We start from the raw sequence: 15,909 nt of genomic DNA, 5'->3' as shown, positions 1-15,909 counted from the left end.
GTATGCTTCAAAGAGATTTTCTTAGGTTGTTATTGAACCATGGGCTCCATTCAAACTTCAGGCTAACCTTGTACCCAGTCAGGTTCCGCCGGGCACAGACTTTTAACATTTGAGTAGGAGACAATATTTGGTAAGTGTTCCATTTTGTAACCCTCAACAAGCATGTTACAAAGCATGATGAATGGGATGCTACTTGTCCACGTCTAGTATTCCTCATAAAAGTACAAGGGCTTCCAGAAACCTTGACAGGGAGAAAAAATCAATTATTTCTCTCCCTGCTATTAACCAGCTCCTGCCGACTATTCATCTTACGCGTGATGATGACTAATATCCGTCGAATGGCAAGCAGACGCTCTTTCAGTGAGATCATGCCAAGAATAGCCAGCTGAGCCTTGCGTTCTAGTGGTAAAACTGCCAGGATCCACCAGGACCACGCGGGACCACTGGGGTTACTCTGCAAGAGAAATGAAAGGGAAAGAAAATTTTCACCTAAAATACAAGACTCTTCCCCCAATACTGTCCTTTTGTTTCACCAACAAGGTGCGAGCAAGAATTAAATGCCACCTTCTATTTTAGGTCTACTTTCCATCCATACAGCCCTTGAGATACAAAGTTTCTGTTACAAATTTAAATGTGAGAGAATTCACAAAATGTAAAGCCTGCAAAGAGAAGCATCTTCCATGGGGAAATTCCATGAATTAATTGCTTCTGTTCTCTCAAAGTTCTTGTTGGGAGTATATACCAGTCAGAAGAGGGGACCATAAATTTTACCTCTACTTTCCAATGTTCTGTGTTATTTTTTTTTAAGTTTTATATATACTATAGAAAGCTCAATATTAGGAAGGCCATCAGTAGGTGTACAAGTCTAAGTATTATAATAAAGCTTTTAATAATATCCATGTGATTAATGTGCACATGTATTTGAAACATCTATATATGAATTATTGTTAATTATATTTAGATCGGAGTCATCATGAATTAAATATATAAGAATTATTCTGCTACCTGATAGCCTTTATTTCATAGAACCCAACTGGCACTTTTGGATTGAGCTCTAAGCAAAAGCTAGTCATAAGTTGTTTTTAGTATTCCTAGCATTAAGAACCAAGATATGCAGGCCTCCCTGCTTCTCGTCTTGGATTCTCCTCCAACCCTACTCCCAAAGAATAGAGAATCCAACTGGGAACTAGAGAAGGTGGACTCTGGAGTCACCTTAGCTTAGGATGCAGAAGCTTCTATTCAAAGATTAGGAGTAACAATGAAGCAATTTTTGGCTTAAATGATGGTCCTGAGTTTGGAAAAGACATAACTCAGGTCGGGGTAAAATACAGAAGTCCTTGAGCGAGATAGTAAAAGAATGTAACAACGGATGGGAAAAATACAAAGGACGTTTCATCTTCCCCCAAACCTGCTGACGGCTGGTCCCAGAACCCTCGCTTTCTCCACAAGACAGGTGAGTTTGTACAGAAGGAATGATATACTCTCAGTCATAAGCCTAAGCCATCCCTGCCTGGCTCTGTAACCCGGGGGAGGAGGAGGAGAGGACTCAATGTGCCCTTAGAACTGCTTCCCAGCCTGAAGCATCACACTGTGTGAAGACCCAAGTTCACTGAAGCACTCTTGCAGAGCACCAGAGAAAGCATGACTGGGTAGAGGGCAAGGAAGGCTCCTAATCTGCGGAGTAAGATTTTCTCTGCATTCATTCAACACCTGTTGATTAGGCCCAAGGCAATAGTATGGCAAAATATGGAGTGTTTGTGCCAATATACACAAATTATTACTATCTAAATCATAGGACTGAAACAGTTGATTTAAACAGTGGGTGAGAGAAGTAAAAGTACCAAAGCTGACAGCCAATCAGAATAAATTTAATTTTGATGAAAAGAAATTACCTTCCTGCAGTGTTAATCAAAAAGCATTGGTTGTCTTGCTCCAAAAGGCACATGCTACTACATGAGGTGATTCTTTGGGCTGTCGATAAATGAACTGGTTCATAAGTGATCACAATGGAGTATATAGCACAGCCCTGGCAAATTTTCCAGAATATTTGCATCTTAACACATCAGAATAATGCATCTTAATGCATCATAGCAGGAAATAATAGCATTCTAAAAGAAGTAAGGAGAACATACTTGAGGCTCAGATTCCCTGTCTGGCATCAATCCAAAATGGCTTAAGATTTGTTCTTTCATGTGATCCTGAAGTGAAGTAAACCAGGAAACTGACTGCTGATAAACTGAATCATGAAGACTGGTAAGTTCTTCATACTCTGGACCTTCCACCTGATTAAAGAAAGAGGGATGACCATTTTAGCAATTCATTACTAACACATGAAATACAGTGATTATCTACTGCATTTGGTAAGTGGACCCAGGACATTTATTATTCAAATAATTTATCAGTGTTCTATAAACATGACATGCGCTCAACACAGAAATTTGTACTTTTTTTTATACAGTGAAGACCTATCTACCCCACCTATCTATAACATCTTGATTTTTCTCTTAACAAAATAAACTATGAATCATTTTCAATGGCTACATATAGTCCTATATTGGAGATACACTATAATTTACTCCATCATTAAGATAAATAGATTTTAATATTACACAGTAATGTAAATATGCGGAAGCAGTTTGTTTTTTGTCAGTAGTGGTGATAGAAGGGGCTGTCATTCCTTCAGGATAGTTTCCTAAAAGCAGAATTGCCAAGTCAAAGAATGAGACATTTAAAAAATTGTATTCCAAATCACCAAACTATATTCCAAAAAAATGTTATAGCTACAGTGCACTCACTGTATTAGCCTTATGCAGGAGTAAGTCCTGAAACCTTAGATTTACCGCTTTCCTGTTGGGTGCCTATCTCACTGGCAGGTCATTATTTTAAGTATGTCCTACCCCTACTGAGGAACACCTGAGTGGGAAAAGTTTGGGCTGGGGACCAAGTGACCCAGGTTTTTTCTGGCTTCACTGCTGATTCTCATGAGCTGGTCACACAACCTCCTGGGCGTAGAGTTTTCTCATCTACAAAATGGGCATAAACCATGCAGGTCCTTTCTGGTTATAAAATTCCAGAATCTCTGTACACTAGGGTAAACTGAGAAATTAGATGATAATGCACACAACCATTCTCAATTTGATTTATACTAATCAAATATTCCTATGTAGTAGAGGGTTTTCTTTAAAAAAAAAAAACACCAAAATTATCTCATGCTGTAGCTACGTAAGCTCTTGCTTTGTTTTTTTTTTTTTAAATGTTTTTATTTATTTCTGAGAGAGACAGAGAGAGAGACACACAAACACAGCATGAGCAGGGGAGGGTCAGAAAGAGAGGGAGATACAGAATCTGAAGCAGGCTCCAAGCTCTGAGCTAGCTGTCAGCACAGAGCCCGACACTGGACTTGAACCCACGAACCGTGAGATCATGACCTCAGCTGAAGTCGAGTGCTTAACTGACTGAGCCACCCAGGCAACCCTCTTGCTTTGAAATAAATATATACACCACTAAAAACTGCCATCCACAGCAGTCAGTCAACTCTTCCATTGGAATTGTTATCCGGGCAACAGAGAACAATCACATTCAATCCCATCCTTTAAAACCACTCCCTGCTCCTGAGATGTTGGGGTTGACTTGCTGCCCTTGGCTCCTCTGCACTGTGTTGCCCTGTGCCTAGGATGACCAGAAACAGCAGTGACAAAGGGGCAGTGCTGGCAGTGCGGGTGTGGGTCTATTCATGGGCGTCACAAATGTACAGCACTGTCCCCAGAGTGACTTCCAGTGTGATGTCAGACAGCTAAAGATGCTCACTCACCATGGCTCTAGATGTGAACCAAAGAGTTCAAAAGAGGGATACAGTAATTCCAAGGATTTCCTCCTTCTAAATAGCTCTAATGTTTTTGTTGCAGGATAATTTACATACAGAAAGTCATAGATCTCAATGGTTGGCTCAGCGTTTTGTCAGCCATACACACCAGTGGAATCACCATCTTTAACAGGACAGAGAACATTTCCATGGCCCACAGTGGCCCTCCACCTGCTCTCTAGTCAGCTACGCCACCCTCACCCCCAGCCTGTCGCTGCCCTCCATAACCAGAGACAGGTGATGCGTGGTCTTGGAAGTATATGAATGGAAGCACTCAGCACATGTGGTTGTGTGTCTGGCTTCCCCGGCTTAACGTGATGTTGAGAGATGTGTTCGTTGAGAGATCTAGGAGATTCTTCCACATTGTTCTGTGTGTCAGGGGTTCCTTCCTTTTTATTGCCAAGTAGTATTCCACTGTGTAAATGTACTACAATTTGTTTATCCATTCCCCTGTTGATGGTAAGTAAGACTGCTACAGATATCTCTGTACACATCTTTTTGAGAATCCCTTCAAACCATTTTGTTAACCAGTCAAAACATGGGCTCTGATATTTGTATTAGGCATATAAATAATTCTTAATGGGTAAGAGAGCCAAACCTTTTCTATATAGCTTTAGAAGGTATTTTTAAGTGCTATTTTTTATATCTCATTCTGACCTAGTATCAGTGTCCAGAAAAGGATGGACTACTCACAGATTAAATCCTGTTCATTGCATGTCTATGTAAGTAGCATTTTATTGGAAACCAGTCATGCCAACTCATTTACATATTGTCTACAATATGCTGCTTCTGGGCAGTAGCAGCACAGCTGAGGAGGTGCGCCAAGGCTGTGTGACCTGGGCAAGTATACAGTATTGACTCGATGGCTCTCTAAATACACACCGGAAAACAAACCTCACCTTTTCATCTTCGAGATATTCAATGTCGGCTGTGTTATAGCCGTCTCTGTGACGATGGCTTAGAACTCTGAACCGACTGATTCCAATGGCATCCACAACTGAACTCCCATCGGGGAACGTTCTGACGTCCTTAATCTCCAGCATGCAGCCGTACTCCGAAATTCTGACAGGACGGGTGGGAGAAATAACCATGATTTTTAAAACGCAGGAGGTCCAAACAAAACAAATGGTGTCCCACGTGGAACCAGCAAGCTTGTTTTCTCTAAGAGACACCTGTAGATGATTTCTTCTGTTAAATGTGAAATATACTGGTGTGCAAGGGCCACTGAGAGAGGGCTGGAGGGGAAAGAGCCCTTGTGCCTCAGCAGTTGAAACGAGCTAGTGCTTCGGAAGGACCTAAGAGGTGGAGAAAGACAGGATCCTCAGCCCCCTTGGCCAGGGCACCAGCAGGGGGTACAGAGAGCACAAAGTATGCCCGGAGCCTCGTGCCACTCACAGATTCTGCTCCCTCCTCTCCCACTTCTACTGATGCTGGCCAACTCTGTCCTCCTCAACTGACTATGGGAAGTCGTCTACAATCACTGCCTCCATCTCCTAACTCCCCATCAGGCCTCAGTACCCCACCATTCCACTGAAACAACCCTAGTGGAAGTCACAAATGACTCTGGCATGACCCTATCTGGTGCTTCTATCCTCTACTCACTTGTAACGGACCTAACATCCACTGCTGCTCTCAGCTGTCCTCCCTGACCAGTGCAGCCCTTCACAGTTTGGCTCCTCCTCATGTCCCTTAAACACCGGAGCCACCAACAATGGGGTCCTCGCTCCAAAGCTCTCCCATGTAACTTTACTCGCTCTCATCCTTTTGAATTGTCATCTATATCCTGAGGATACTGATTGTGCTTACTACGTGTCATGCACTACAAGGAGCAGTTTATAATATGTGCCCATTCAAGCACAAAAACAGGAAAGCTTAGAAAAATCACACAACTTCTATAAGGCCACAGTAAGATTTAGAGCCAAGATCTGAACCCGAGGCTACCCAATTTTAAAGTGAACGAACAACTTTACTACATACCTTCAAACTAACAATGAGTGATGGTTCCCAAGTCACATGCCTGTAAGGCTGGACACCTCTACTTGAATCTCTAATAAAATTATCTCTTCCTGTTTATCTAGCAGGGCTATCTTATCCATAGCTGTGGCATGGGCGGAGATGCCCTGAAGATCCCATTCAAGAGAGGACTTGCTGCCCCAGCTATCAGCAGACAAATGTCTTCAAACACCAGCTCCTCCAAAGCTCATCTCAGCTGCAGAATCTGCCTCTCCAATGAGCCATCCTGTTTTGTCTGTGGACAAGCATTTGTGAGTGGATGCAAACTCCCCTTGCACTTGCAACTCCCAGGGTTTTCTGGACTCTCATGCTTGTCCACACGAGGCCATTATAATGTGGTTCCAAAAAACTAGCTGAATTCCTCCTACACAAATGTGCAGTCTCCCTCTCGTGGGCTCTGCCACAGGTGAGCCATGCTTTTGTCTACTCTCTCCCTAGAGAGACTTGCCTTTCCTCACTCCCCTGAGCAACCTCTGCTCATCAGAGCAAGGTTCAAGAGACTCATATCTATATTTTATCTGGAGTAATGCTTTTCTTAGTGTTCTATATCCTCAGTGGAAGTAGAACTTCTGGATGTTTTATCATTTTGCTTTTGCTGATTTTGAGGAATCAAATTTTAATATGTTCAAATTTATTAATCTCTTCCTCTATGCTCTGTGTTCTCAGCACCTTGTGTAAAAAAAACTTTTCCTAATTATTGTCTACAACGTTTTCTCTTAAAATTTTTATGTATTGTTTTTCACACTGAGAATATAAATAACATGTGTTAACTTGTGTGTACAGTGCCAGGCAGAGAAGAGATTATTTTCCCACATTCGGACTGCCAACTAATTTTCTCAGCACGTTTTAAAAATGAGCAACTTCTTGGGGCACATGGGTAGCTCAGTTAGTTGAGCATCCAACTTCAGCTCAGGTCACAATCTCATGGCTTGTGAGTTTGTGCTCCACATCAGGCTCTGTACTAACAAACAGCTCAGAGCCTGAAGCCTGTTTAAGATTCTCTATCTCCCTCTCTCTCAACCCCTCCCCTGCTCATGCTCTGCCTCTGTCTCTCAAAAATAAATAAATGTTAAAAAAATTTTTTTAATGAGCAGCTTGCTTTTTCTCACATAATTACATCTAAATATGGGGTCCACGTATGAGTGGATCTCTTTCTTATCTCCATATTCTGTCTCAATGGTCTACTAGGGCTTACAAGTTTATTACCGGAGTGTTCTCCCATCCTGTTCAGCTGATTTCCTCAAAACTATCTGGTTTTCCATAATAATTCTAAAGTCAGCTTGAACAAGTCCATGAAAAAGCCCACTTGGAATGTTGACTGAAACTACTTTAGATTTAGAGACTAATTTAAGTAAAATTGGCATTTCTACTATGACATTGAATCTATGCATCCATCCATGGATATGGTATTTCTCTCTGTTTATTTAGGTCTTCTTGAATATTTTTCAATAAAGCTATAGAATTTTTTTCCACAAAGGTCCTCTAAATATCTTTAAAAAGATCAGTTCCTAGGTATATATGATGGAAGCTAGTAGATGGTCCTAGGTATCCATTCTCCCTTTCTTCCTGAGCACATGGATGGGCTACATTTCCCAGCCTCCTTTGCAGTAGGTGTGAACAATAGTGATGAGAACTCCTTTTCTCCAGAATCCTTTCAGAGCAACTGTGCCTCTTCTACTGGCTAGAACTTACATGTATAGGCCTCATCATGACCACGCAGTAATGACAAAGTCCTAGGGGATAAGGAAGCCAACAGATGGGAAGGACCCAGAGTCCCCAGAGCAGCCCATGGAAAGGAGCTGCCTGCCGATTTGGAACACCTTCCCTACACAAATGATGTAAAATAAGGAGGGGTCAAAACTAAAAGCTGTGGGTTTTTATAAGACTGAAATTTGCCTATATAGATGGAGGTTTCACAGAAGATATATATACATATGTATGTAAGTATGTATGTATGTACTTACCTACCTACCTACCTACCTACCTACAAGTAGGCTTCATGCTCAGCGCAGAGCTCAATGCAGGGCTTGAACTCACAACCCTGAGGTCAAGACCTGAGCTGAGGTCAAGTGTTGGATGTTCAACTGACTAAACCACCCAGGTACCCCTACATAGCAAATTTTTAGATCTTAAAAAGTTAGACTGGATTTGTTTGTACGATGAACTAGAGAAGAATTACAGGCAGAGGCATGGAATTATGAATATGAAGTGTATTTAGAGAAAGGCAAATAATATGGTAATGGACTAGCAAATATGAGGTCTGAAAGAAAGGACTAGGAGATGAGGCAAAAGAATACGGGGATCACATCATGGATGGTCTTGGATTTATACTGTTATGTAATGGAAGCCACCAGAATTTTTCAACATCATCTTAAATTGTTCTTCAAGAAAAATGACAAGTTATGCATTTATTTAGGACCCTCTGAATGCTGGCAGTTCTTACCCTGCATGTTCAGCAGATAAACACATGCCAAACCGCTTGGTGCCGGTTTCCATGCATCTTCTTATCATAAGCCGATAGCGGGGCTCAAACACATGCAGTGGACATGGGACAGTGGGGAAGGCCATGGCACACACAAAGATGGGGACGTCTCTGGTCAGACTGTAGGATGAGTAAAAATGTTAATTTAGAAGTTGGAGCTGTCAGAAACAGAAGGAAGTATTAGTCACTGTAAAATAGTAAAAGCTAGCCAACCTCAATTCTCTCATTTACAAAATAAAACCATGAAGCCTGCCTCATTCTTTATTATTATTTTTTAAAATTTTCTTAATGTTTATTTTTGAGAGAGAGGGTGAACGAGAGATAGAAAGAGAGCGAGAGAACGAGAACATGAATGGGAGAGGGGTAGAGTGAGGGAGACACAGAATCTGAAGCAGGCTCCTGGCTCTGGGCTGTCAGCACAGGGCCCAACATGGGGCCTGAACTCACGAACCATGAGATCATGATCTGAGCTGAAGTCAGGCACTTACCTGACTAAGCCACTCAGGCATTCCCTGCCTCGGGCTTTAGTGGGAAAAGGAAGCCCACCACATGAGAAAGTTCTCAACTCACCAGGTTTCCTGCCAAGCCTTTTTTATTTAATTTGTTGAGTTAGAACATACTGAATTGTATTAGTTTACTTAGAAAAAGTTATAGCTTATGACCACTATAAAAAAATTCTGAGAGACCTTGAGGGCATTATGCTAAGTGAAATAAGCGTCCAACTCTTGACCCATATCAGGCTCTGCACTGACAGTAAGGAGCCTGCTTGTGGTTCTCTCTCTCTGCCCCTCCCCTACACATTTTCTTTCTTTCTCTCAAAATAATCATTTTAAACAAAAAAACATAAGTCAGAGAAAAATGAATGCCATAAGACCTCACTTACATGTGGAATCTTAAAACAAAACAAAACCAAGTTCACAGATATAGACAAAAGATTGGTGGGTGCCAGAGGCTGGTATGGGTAGGGTGGTGTGCAATGGGTGAAGGGGGTCAAAGATACAAGCTTCCAGTCGCAAATAAAAAAGTCCTGGGGACGTAACGCACAGCACGGTGACTACAGTTAATAATATTGCTTTGTATATTTGAAAGTTGCTAAGAGAATAGATCTTAAAAGTTCTCAGCACAAGAAAAAAATCTGTTAATTATGTATAGTGATGGACATTAAGACTTATTGTAGTGATCATTTTGTAATATACATAAATATCAAAGCATTATGTTACATATCTGAAATTAATATAATGTGTCAATTACATCTTAATAAAAATAAATAAGAAAAAGAGAAAAAAGTTCTGATGAAAGCATAAACTACATAATAGTCAAAGGTAATAAGTTCTAAATAAAAAAGAGTAGCAGAATTTTAAGACCTCAGTAGTTCAAGGATGCTATAACACAGAACTCTGATCACTTTAAAAGATAAAAACAACTATCAAGCTGATTTTGAGTGGTAATCCTGCTCTCCCTTCTGTTTTTATATACTGCACCTTTTCAATTCTGAAAAATTCAGTACCACTTACTTAGATAGTAAAAGCAACTACATAATTTTTATTTATTTTTATTTTTTTAATGTTTTTTATTTATTTCTGAGAGAGAGAGAGAGAGACAGCGTGAGCAGGGGAGGGTCAGAGAGAGAGGGAGACACAGAATCTGGAACAGGTTCCAGGCTCTGAGCTAGCTGTCAGCACAGAGTCCGATGCGGGGCTTGAACCCACCAACCGTGAGATCATGACCTGAACTAATGTCGGACGCTTAACCAACTGAGCCACCCAGGGGCCCTAAAAAGCAACTACATAATTTTTATGAAGCCCCATCTTTGACGTAGTTCTTATAACCCTTTTCAATTAAATTTCCATAAGTCTTTGTAATTAATCTTTTTTCTTTTCTGTGGGATTTCTAATTTCTCTGCTAAGGAGAAAAAAAAAAACCTGATAAAAAGCTAAGAGGTTAACAAGGACTTCCTTCTTTAATCTGAACTCAAGACCAAGTACATACAACATGAGGACTTACTTGGACAATTCTGTCATTTCTTCATCATAAATTCTCTTCCTATCAGAGAGTTCATCTGACAAATATCGAAATATTAATTCTTCGGCCAGAATAGTTATATTAAAATTTCTGCTTGCCAACAGCTGTAACAAAAGGAAATGTTAATACCACACAGTAATTAATTCCAAAGGACAAAGCACTGTCTTGCCAGTAAGAAAGGTGGACAAGAAGGTAGAGGGGTGCAGTCTTTGGGAAGACCAAAGGATGGAGATAAAGGGCTTTGAGGTCATCCAGCCTGGAACACGGACAGGGGCAGGGTGGTCCCTCCCCTCCGAGAAAAGGGCAGGAGAAGGTGTTCACCCAGAGGAAGGAAGAGTGAGTTCCAGCCTCGCTAGCTTCTGCATTCTCAATCACGTATCATAATGTCAGGGAGAGGAGAGAAAGTAAGTAGGGTATGTTAAAGAAGAAAAATAGGAAATACTCATTCAGGAAAATGGAAAACTGAAGCTACTAGAGAAGCATAGTAAGAATGAGTACAAATGTTTTGAGTCTAAGATTTAAGATTGTGAATTTAAACTGAAACCAATCTCCCCAATTTTGTGGCTTTTCTCTAGCTCTGCTTTGTTATTTATATGGAGACGTGCAAGAGGCAGAGTTGGCTTTATTTGGATTGGGAAAGGAACTGAGGGACTGAGGAATTACAGCTGGATATTAAGGGAAATAGGTGGAAACTGAATTAAAATGTGCTAGAATCAGTGGGTGAAAGGGTTATACATAGTAGAAGATCTATTATTCTGTGTCTGTATATATACTGCTTTTATCTTAGGCATATGACTTTGCAAATAACAGCTCTTTTTCACTAACATCTGAATATATATCAGGTACTAGCTACAGATGCCTCGTATAAATTAAGTTAGGCCTTAAAATAGCACTGTCCCACAGGCACTAACGAACTAATACAGAAGATGGGTCTCGGGAAGGTTGAGGGACCAGTGTAGAGTCACAGTGGTACAGCTAGAACGCCAGGGCTGGTAGGGTTCAATGTCTTACTGTTTCTTTGTTAACTTGCTGCATTTCTGGGCTGCAAACTACATGAAACAAGGTACAGGAAGCAAGGAACAAGTGTCACTGTACCTGACTAAGAACTAGAAGTTCAACCTTGGGAAACAAGTGTGTTGGAGACCCTCAGTGACAGAATAACCAGCAGAAACAAGTTTCACTTATTTCAAAATTAGTATTATTAATGATATCAGTATTTTACACTGTTAGTTTAGGGTATCATTTTATTGAAGAGTAATACAATAAAATTTGCTTTACTTGGATTTACATTAACCAAGACTTCTGCATGTACATAATTGACAACTTATATTTATAATAATGCATGTGAAAAAGTTTAAGCTCATGAAGGGATTTCTACATTGAAGAAAAATCAAATTTTGATTTATTTTAGTTAGTTTTATTATATTTTAATTTATGGAACACTGGCAATCTACACAGAGCTTGCATTTAGTCATTCACTCATTCATTCATTCATTCATTCAACATGGACTTTCTGAACCTTCAGTACACGTTCTGGTCCCTGGAGATACAGTGAAAACAAGACAGAAGTTGTCTTGGTCCCTAAGGAGCTTATATTTTAGTGCCAACCTCAATGCACTGCTTCATCACAACCCCCCTAACCAGACAGCACTGAACACAGACGTGAACAAAGGGTCTATTTTACAAATAGTGGTCATAATGACATGCATCTTACTCTCTGAGAATAAGAAAGCTGCCTCCAGGCCCACCGGCCCATACAAGCATGGGTACAACAAGGCAGTGGGTCGGATGCTATCCACAGTCAGCAAGAAGAAAGAACAGACACCGCAGAGTAGACCAAAGGAAACAGCCAAAGGAAACTGCTACAGAGACTCAAAAAGCATCCACCATCATGACACATGGTGCATGGTACTATAAATGATATTCATGATTATTCAGGCTCTCCCTGAATAACTCAGAAAGATTCAGGATGTATGCAATTTAAAAAAAATGTATGTACAGGTAATGATCTAAAAAGGTCTCAATTATAGTAACATTTTAATAAGTTTGAGCAATAAACTAAGTTACCATTATTTAAAACTTCAGATAAGTATAACATCTCCTTTACCATATCAAATTCAACAATAAATTTTGCTATACATTTGTTTTTAAAAAAAAAAAACACTTTATCCTATTTAAAATGCATTAAGTGAGTTTGATCTCTAGAAGTAATTAAGGCAAATATTTGTAGTATCCTTCTATAGATAACCACCCCCCCACCCCCCACCAGAAATTAAATAACTTGCTTCGTAGAAGGTCAGTAGCACCAAAAGTACCAGAGCCCATACAGTTGATACAGATTCACAATGTGAAAAGTTGATCAAAAAGCTTTCAAAAGCTTCTAAGTGTTGTTTGTTGTACTTACTATACCAATGGTATGGATTTAAACAGTTTATTTTTGAGTTAGACATAACTGAACAGCTTCCCTCCATGGAAACTTCTGTATTATTGGCTCTGATTTCAGACAAAAGATGCAAACGATGGCCCACCAGAGGGATTTCCCAGTAATCAAAGACGATCAAGTCTTCAATCCTAAGGAAACGAAGTCCTATACTATGACTTCGCCTTGAGATGAGGTAAAGGACAGAATTCTTGGCACATATTAAGTGTTCCATAATGTTTCCTCAACCCTTTATGATTAACATATGGTAAGGACTCGGCAATGTTATCTCAACTATTTATGCTTAACGCATAGTAAGAACTCCAATTATGTTACCTGTTTTTGGTATTCATGCCTGAAAATTTCCCTGACGTTTAATGGTTTCTGTATCTAAACTCCCCCTGTGTACTTTCTGAGAAATCCAAAGGGGAAAAGACCTATCTTTGACTGGAGAAACCCAACTTTTTTTAATAAATGGGTAGTCAAAGCCAAGAAATGAGCACCTTCTGAGGGGTGAGAAGAGGGGCTGAACAGTCTTCTTGTTTCAGAATACTTACTTCTGAAAGTTTTTCTTTGCACAACGGACAATGCGGGGCATGGTCGAGGCAGCGCTCAAGGCATTTCAGGCAAAATGTATGTCCACATGGAGTAGTGACAGGCTCAAATAGCAACCTGGAAAATATACCTGAGTTTTTAGCCAGAAATTGTCCAGAAGAGACTTTCAAATAATCTATTTATTTTCTAAGAATTCCTTAAAACAATTCCCCTACTGCTATAGAAACCAATTATACCTATTTCCATTTATATGTTCCTTATCAAATTTTCAGAAAATAAATCATTTTTTATTTATATATATATATAATTTCTGAGGTATATATAATTTCTCTGATAATAAAAAGCATATTATGTTTATGATATCAAATTCAGAAAGGATGGATTTTTCAAAGAGTTGCACAGATTCTATGTTATCCTACCTCATGCAAAGGGCACACTCAAAGTCTGTTACATCTATGGAGAGCTCTGGACCTTCTCCTGCGTTAGAGGTCATGTTCCTTTGAGGTGAGGAATCTGCCTCTGAAAAAGTTTAAAATGCCAAAATTAACATTGCTCTTCTGGATACCACCATGCAATAACTGTACTTCCTCTGGCTAAAAGCATTATATCAATGTAATAAATCATGCTGGGAAGGAATAGTTCCGAACCTGTTTAACAATATATAGCAATAATTTATCTGGACAGAGAACATGAATAAATTTTCCCTCATTTTGACTATGAAGTCTTTGTGAAATTAACCATTTGAACTGTTCTATACTCTTAAAGCTGACATATTCCTTTTATTATTAATTTTAAGCTGTGTAAAAATTTTTAAAAAATATATTGAATATTAGCTAACATTCTATCACTCTGGAGTCACACAATTCCATGATAAAATAGTTTACTGACCTTTCTTGGGAATTTTCCCAGGGCCGTTCAGGTCATGTGCATCCTCCATATCATTTGGAAACTGTCTCTTTAAACTTGTGCTGGGTGCTCCTGGAAGGATACTTTCTAACACTTCTCTATCCTCCTCAGAGTGCAGACCCAGTATAAAATATAAAACTGAAGAACTGGTACTTCTGAACACATCAGATTTTTCAGCTGGATTCTGGTTAAATAGGAAAAAAGAATCCTAAATATTAAAGAAATCACGGAATAAGAGAAAACACTATTCATGTAGTAGCCTTTCTTAGACATCTTTGGAAAAAAGAGGGTTTGTATTCTTCCTTCATGACTGGTTTCATCTATTAACTTCTAAGATGAGCTTTACACTTCCCAAAGTAAAATACAGAATGATTCTCCTTGAGACAGATCAACTGAATATCAGTCTTCAAATATTCAGATCATCCCTCTGCTTTCTTTTCTCCAAGCCAAAGTAAGTTCAAGTCTCCTGATGCTTGGGGTTCCCAGTGTGTGATGTCCTAACTCTTTCTACATGCCTCTTTGCATCATTTTCATTACTTCCACCAGCTTCCTTCAAAAGGTTCAACTCTCAGGTTGAAGAGCTAGAACAGGTCTTGAGAAGTCCTTCCAACTAATATAATGCCACAGTCTGAATAACCTGTAAATGCTGAAAATTAAGGAATTACATAAAGCTTCATCAAGAGAATATTGACAGACACATGCACTTTGTACCTTAGAACTCTCTGCACTGTCACCTTCTTCCAGAGGCTGGGTGTTTATATCGCTGGCACACTGAGCCTTCAACCTGCTGTTCAATATTCTGCTTTGGATGGAAGGTGTTAAATTTTGATGCACATTTTCTGAAGCTGGGAAAAATACTTCACACATGACCTATGAAATTTCCGAGAAGAAAAAAGATATTTTAAAACACTTTTGAAAAACACATAATATACCTTAAAAGATCCAAAGGAAACTATGGGGCCAAATTGGCCTAAGACATTGAAAAGAACAATTATAATATTCCAATTACCAGTGCTTTAAAATTCAAGCTTCTGAAACCATAATCAATGCTTTAAGCATTTTAGCTAGCAGTCCCTTTCCGCCTTAGTCTTACCAACTACAAAATATGAGTATCACTATTTCTTTCTGTCTGGCTCTTACGCACCTGCTATGGTAACATCACCCCTAAAAGTCTCATGGTCAAGAAAGAAAAGGGCTTGCAGGGATCCTAAATTAAATCCAAGCCGTGATCACCCACAGGACTGAAATATTTCTCGAGAACTGTTCAACTTACAAGAGAACTGGAAAAGCCATCTAGTAAAGAACTATAAAAGAAAGACAAGATGAAGGGTCACAATTCTAGTTCAAGAGCCATGGACCATCCTTGACCATCAAGTGATGGTCCTCCCAAACTTCATGTACTCAGCTGAATCCAAGGGCTTAAAAGAAGTACAAAGAAAGCAGTGACTGAAACCTAATAAAGAGCCCTCCATAGTTCTTTGTGTCACCGGTCAGTGCACCACACCCATAACCCCTGTGTCAAGAAGAAACAGCACTGAGCATGGACATCAGTGTCCTCACCATTGGCTCTGAGGGACTTCAGGAAAGCAGCAGAAGGCTGCCTGGGAGGATACCACATTTCACGGGCACCACCAGGCACTGCTTTGGGAC

General features: G+C 39.8%; 1 protein-coding gene across 1 annotated transcript in view; it reads right to left on the bottom strand.

Annotated features, from left to right (window-relative positions):
• Positions 1-259: 259 nt before the first annotated feature.
• The window catches only part of LONRF2 (LON peptidase N-terminal domain and ring finger 2), a 33,927-nt gene continuing 18,277 nt past the window's right edge, over positions 260-15,909 (bottom strand). The window contains exons 3-11 of the mRNA XM_077749321.1: positions 14,971-15,129; positions 14,242-14,443; positions 13,773-13,866; positions 13,356-13,470; positions 10,362-10,483; positions 8,319-8,477; positions 4,762-4,924; positions 2,133-2,282; positions 260-454 (exon numbers count right to left, since the gene is read on the bottom strand). Coding sequence (XP_077605447.1) covers positions 260-454; positions 2,133-2,282; positions 4,762-4,924; positions 8,319-8,477; positions 10,362-10,483; positions 13,356-13,470; positions 13,773-13,866; positions 14,242-14,443; positions 14,971-15,129 — 1,359 coding nt within the window. The remainder of the gene's footprint in view (positions 455-2,132; positions 2,283-4,761; positions 4,925-8,318; positions 8,478-10,361; positions 10,484-13,355; positions 13,471-13,772; positions 13,867-14,241; positions 14,444-14,970; positions 15,130-15,909) is intronic.

The sequence above is a fragment of the Crocuta crocuta genome, unplaced genomic scaffold (assembly GCF_008692635.1).
Source record: "Crocuta crocuta isolate KB4526 unplaced genomic scaffold, BGI_CrCroc_1.0 scaffold118, whole genome shotgun sequence".
NCBI classification, from domain to species: domain Eukaryota; kingdom Metazoa; phylum Chordata; class Mammalia; order Carnivora; family Hyaenidae; genus Crocuta; species Crocuta crocuta.
The sequence above is the reverse complement of the archived record's forward strand: the minus strand, read 5'-3'. Positions and strand labels throughout refer to the sequence as shown.